Here is a 6,000-nt window from a genome sequence, read left to right on the forward strand (position 1 = left end):
GATGGGTGTAGTAATACCCACAGCACAACGGTGTTACGCAAAAGCATGTGAGAAATGGAGGTGAAAGTCCTCAAGTGTAGAACACAGTAGAAAAGTGAAGGGAATCTGGGTGTTCCTCATTCTCTCATAGACCTTTACACTTACCCAAACACCATTTTTGCCAGGATTTTATTTGCCTACTAGGTGTGCTGCAGTTATGTTGCACAGGACTGATGAGGGAACTGAGGCCCAGAGAGGTGGAGTGATTTGCCTAGGGTCACACAGCTAGTGTGGTTGGGCTAGGCTAAAGGAGATCCTCTTTCTTTCTGACAGCAGCTCTGTGCCTACCATGATGTCTCAAAACTGAGAGGCCAGGGGGTTGTGTGGCTCTGTGCTGGGGATATCTGTCTCATATAACTTATTTAATTTATGAAAGGGAAATTAATTGCAGTGGCTGCAGGTCATGGAGACCATGGCTTCTAGGGTGACAACATTATCCCAGCTGTGAGAAGTATTTGGGCAACTGGGGGGAATGGTGTAGATGAGGCCTTGTTGCCTTCAGAATCCCATGCCATCCTGTGGGCTTTGCTTTCCAGGATTCAGGAAGACTGACTGAGGCCAGTGCTGGGCCAGCAGCCACGCTGGGCCCCCGTATGACCACCACTGCATCTCCTGAGTGCATAAGGGCAGAGCCCCGCCCTGGGAGACACGCGGACGGGCCAGTCTAGAGCAATAAAGAGAGCGCTTTTCCTTCCATGTAGTCTGAACGTTGACACCAGCCTGGACCCAGGCATCATTTGGGCAGTACTGGCATGCAATCCAGCTGCCAGGTTGGAAGGCAGAGGAAAGGTACCAGGCCTATGCCCTTCGTGGTTCCTGGATCAGCAGGAGGATTCTAGGATGTTACTACTCTCAGAAGACAGTAGGAGACCCCTGGGCCCTACAAGCTATAATCCGTGTGACCCCCTGATTCCTCTCAAATCGCCAGGCCATCCAGGTGGCCTCTAAGCCTTACAGAGTCATCCAAGGAAAGAGAACCTACTGCCCTGAGGCAGGGAGCCATCATGCCAGGCCCCTAGGGTAAGCCTGATACAGGGAGCTGCTGGGGACTAAAGCCACAGCATCAAGGCATCTTCTCTAGCCCCATTGCCTAGTGCCGGCCCTGCTGCTTTGGATTCCAACAAGATTCAAATAAACGTTTTCTTCCCTGGACTAAAAAAAGAGTCAGCTAAATGTTCCTTCAGGTTTCTTGAGTATGAGAACACATTTGGAGTCTCCTTTGACCCCATCTAGTCAGGGAAGGCAACTTGTCTATTGGATAAAGTATAAAAGAGAATAAATGTACAGCCCCTCACTTTAGAGCCAAGACTCCAATTGCACAAGTTCAGAAAGAGGGTCTTGCAAACATTCCTATGAATAGATCTGGGGCTGTTAGGTACTCTAAGCCCAACAAATACCAAAGGAGTGAAACAGAAGCACACATACACAAAAATTCACTGCAAACTTGGGTTGCATAAATGGAGGTACAGAGTCTAGATTGAAGGAGGTGATAGTAGATCTTTATACAGCTAGTCCACACCAACAGCATGTATTCAGTTGTAGATTCACATCTCAAGAGCAATAGTGACAAACTAGAGAACATACAGAAGAAACCAGAGTGGGAATATAAAGAATGACTGAAGAGGTAGGAACTCTTCAGTTTACAGAAGAGAAAAGTGGGGCCTTCCCTGAGCTCACAGACTCTTGGAGGATACATTCTCAAGCATTTATGATGGTTCAAGTACAGTCACATATGTTATCTGATTTAATTCTCACAGCGGCCTTGACGTGTCAATCAGCCTAATTTTGCAGAAGGAGAAAGAGACTCAAGGAACTTTAGTAACTTGCTCAAGTTCCCACAGTAAGCAAGTGGCAGAGCCGCCATTTAAACCCAAGCTTATGTTCTCCTTATGCCAAGCTGCCTTATAGAGCTTGGCCAACCTAGGCTCCCGCTCCAGGGAGAGCAGCCCCAAGGCAGCTGCAGTTTTCCCCTGTGTTTCCCAGACTTTGGGATTTGTGAGTTAGAGAGTTTGTTTTTTTTTTTTTAATGAGGGGGGTGGTGTCTGACTGGCTTAATTGATGGAGCATTCAACTCTTGATCTTGGGATTATAAGTTCAAGTCCCGTGTTGGGTGTAGAGATTACTTAAAAATAAAATATTTAAAAATAAATTAAATAGCCTGGGGTGGTTCAGTTGGTTAAGCAGCCAGCTCTTATTTTGGCTCAGGTCATGATCTCAGGATCCTGAGATCAAGCCCTGCATCTGGCTCCATGATGGATATAGAGCCTGCTTAAGGTTCTCTCTCTCCCTCGGCCCCTCCCCAGCCCCCACTTGCAGGTGCTCGTGTGCACTCTCAAGTGAATAAATAAATAGTCAAAAGAGGGCTACCAACTCTTTCTCTTGCTGATTGAAGACAATAAAAACATCAGCATCATTTTATAAAAGAAAGAATAGTTTCACATCAAAAAAGCAGGGAAGGGGAACCTGGGTGGCTCAGTCAGCTAAGCGTCTGCCTTTGCTCAGGCATGATCCTGGGGTCCTGGGATCAAGCCTCATGTCATGCTCCCTGCTTAGCAGGGAGTCCGCTTCTTCCTCTGTCCCACACCCTCCCGTGCTCTTTCTCACTCTCTCTCAAATGAATAAATAAAATCTTAAAAAAAAAAAAAAGAGGCAGGGAAGTTATCATTGGAAACAAAAGAGGTTTTTAAGTGAATAAATGAAGCTTTATGAAAACTTTACTGTGTGTCCTTTTTCCTCGAATCACTGTGGTCTGGTGAAAAAGTCATCTCTCAGAAACCACGAAACCAGAGAATTTCCAAGGACTTTTAAATTTTCTTTTTTCTACTCTCATTCTAAGACACCTCTCTCAATGAAGCTTACGGCATTATTTCAGAAGAACAGTGACCTCTGAGTAGGGAATGTTCTCAGTAAGCACGATCGTGCTGTCTCAGCATTCAGCTCTGATCCCGGCCCTGATGTGGATGCCTGTGGCACAGGTCTCCACCTTTACTCCTCTTCCTCAAAATTGTTTTGTTGTCCTGGGTCCCTTGCATTTCCACATGAATTTTAGAAGCAGCTTATCAACTTCACAAAGAAACCAGTGGGAATTGTGATAGGATTGCACTGCATCTGTAGATAAATTTGAAGGGTATGGTGCTTCTTCTTCTTTTTTTTTTAGTGATTTATTACCTTTTTAACATTTACATTAGAAAAAAAAATTTTTGCCCCAAATCCCAGCACCCAGAATCCACCACAGTTAATGTTTGGGTGTGTTTCCTGTCTCTTTAGTGCATGAGTTATTTATTTTTATTTTGGGCCCTTTTCTCTTGCACATAGGATAAGGATTTTTCCATTACATAATAAGGATATTTCCATAAGCATCATCTCCACCCACTGTGCATTTCATGCTTTGCATAATAATCCTTCCAGATCTAGGTAATCATATCAATGGTTAACATCTGTTCAGCCCTTCTAATGTGCTGACTGTGGAGCTAGGCACTCGGTGAACACCATATCATTCTTCTTCACTGAAATCCTGTGAGGTAGCATCTGTCATGATCTCCATTTTAGAGATGAGAAAATGAAGACACAAATCTAGGTCAGATATTTACCAAACAGGCATAGAATGTAGATTTTTATGATAGAAAAAGGAACCTACAGACTTGGGGACAGTGTGGTTAGCCTCATTTTGTGAGAATGCTGTGTCCTTGTGGCTGGCTCTACTACAGCCTGGCTGGGATTTTGGCCAAGTCCTTCTCTGGCCCGGACTCAGTGTCTCCATCTGTACAGTGGGGATCACAGCCGCACCCACTTCACAATGTTGCGGCAAGGACAACATGGGATTAGTGCATAAAGTCTTTATTTTTAAAGAATCATCCATACAGATTGTTATTAGATGCCTAGTTTTATGTCTCATATATTATAATAATTGGTTTTATTAAAACCCTATTATTAGAGAATTTTCTTTCAGGTTTGTATTCTCTTATTTGAAGGCAATCCTTTTTGTGTGTTTTTTTGGTGTCTGTTTTTATTACTTGAGTATAGTTGATGTATGAAGTCTTATACATGGTCTCTGGCACACAGTAAGGTGCTCAATAAGGAGCATCTCCTTGGAAGGTACTTAATCAGAGCAGGGGCACACATCTGATCTCAGGCAGGCCAGGTTAGCCAGAGGAAGTCAGGGAGAGGGGACCAGGCAAGATGATACCTGATCTGGGGGGTCAGCCACTGTCCAGCATTGCCAGGCAGGAACAGCAGCCGAGTGCTATAGACCAGAGCCAGCGAGGAAAATGGAACCACACCAGGTGTTTCAACAGAGAGATCTAATATAGGGGATATGTTAAACACACATATAAGGACTGAGAAGGCAAAAGGGATCACTGAGGTATCACAGAGCCTACCTAGGGCTGGGGAACAAAGGAAAGAAGTTTGAGTTCTTACAACCAAGAAGCTCAGAACAGGGACCCACAGAGCTGCATCCCAGCCCTGTGAGGAGGGGGCACTGCTTGGTGGGACTGGTGTCTCTCCAGGGAACCCAGTGAGGCTGGTTCAGGACCAGTGATATCAGAACTCCAATCTCTCAACAGAAGCCGAATTTTTTTAAAATTTGATTTGATTTGATTTTCTTTCAGTGTTCCAAAATTCATTCTTTATGCACCACACCCAGTGCTCTGTGCAATATGTACCCTCCATAATACCCACCACCAGGCTCACCAATCCCCCACCCTCCTCCCCTCCAAAACCCTCAGTTTGTTTCTCAGAGTCCACAATCTCTCATGGTTTGTCTCCCCCTCCGATTTCCCCCAACTCCCTTCTCCTCTCCATATTTCCATGTCCTCCGTGTTATCCCTTATGCTCCACAAGTAAGTGAAACCATATGATAATTGACTCTCTCTGCTTGATTTATTTCACTCAACATAATCTCTTCCAGTCCCATCCATGTTGATACAAAAGTTGGGTATTCATCCTTTCTGATGGAGACATAATACTCCATAGTATATATGGACCACATCTTTATCCATTCGTCCTTTGAAGGGCATCTTGGTTCTTTCCACAGTTTGGCGACTGTGGCCATTGCTGCTATAAACATTGAGGTACAGATGGCCCTTCTTTTCACTACATCTGTATCTTTGGGGTAAATACCCAGTAGTGCAATTGCAGGGTCATAGGGTAACTCTATTTTTCATTTTTTTAATCTTTTTTTAAAGATTTTATTTATTTATTTGACAGAGATCACAAGTAGGCAGAGAAGCAGGCAGAGAGAGAAGAAGGGAAGCAGGCTCCCCGCTGAGCAGAGATCCCGACATGGGGCTCGATCCCAGGACCCTGGGATCATGACCTGAGCCGAAGGCAGAGGCTTTAACCCGATGAGCCACCCAGGCGCCCCTATTTTTCATTTCTTAAGGAATCTCCACACTGTTTTCCAAAGTGGCTGCACCAACTTGCATTCCCACCAACAGTGTAAAGAGGGTTCCCCTTTCTCCACATCCTCTCCAACACTTATTTACTGTCTTGTTAATTATGGCCATTCTAACTGGTGTAAGGTGGTACCTCAATGTGGTTTTGATTTGAATCTCCCTGATGGCTAATGATGATGGACATTTTTTCATGTGTCTGATAGCCATTTGTATGTCTTCATTGGAGAAGTGTCTGTTCATGTCTTCTCCCCATTTTTTGAAGTGATTATCTGTTTTGTGTGTGTTGAGTTTGAGGAGTTCTTTATAGATCTTGGATATCAGCCCTTTGTCTATAGTGTCATTCATGAATATCTTCTCCCATTCCATGGGTTGCCTCTTTGTTTTGTTGGCTATTTCCTTTGCTGAGCAGAAGCTTTTGATCATGATGAAGACACTTCAATCCAAAACCTATGGGATATGGCAAAGGCGATCCTAAGGGGGAAATACATAGCCATCCAAGCCTCCCTCAAAAAAATGGAAAAATCCAGAATACATCAGCTCTATTTACACCTTAAAGAACTGGAGA

The 6,000-nt window shown here is 44.3% G+C and overlaps 1 protein-coding gene across 1 annotated transcript in view; it reads left to right on the forward strand.

Annotated features, from left to right (window-relative positions):
- Positions 1-1,194, forward strand: part of TMEM40 (transmembrane protein 40) — a 31,996-nt gene extending 30,802 nt beyond the window's left edge. Inside the window, exon 11 of the mRNA XM_080822119.1 lies at positions 576-1,194. Within this exon, the coding sequence (XP_080678245.1) occupies positions 576-595 (20 nt within the window). The 3' untranslated portion in view covers positions 596-1,194. The remainder of the gene's footprint in view (positions 1-575) is intronic.
- The last annotated feature ends 4,806 nt before the right edge of the window (positions 1,195-6,000 follow it).

This window comes from Martes martes (assembly GCF_963455335.1).
Source record: "Martes martes genome assembly, chromosome: 1".
Lineage (NCBI taxonomy): Eukaryota > Metazoa > Chordata > Mammalia > Carnivora > Mustelidae > Martes > Martes martes.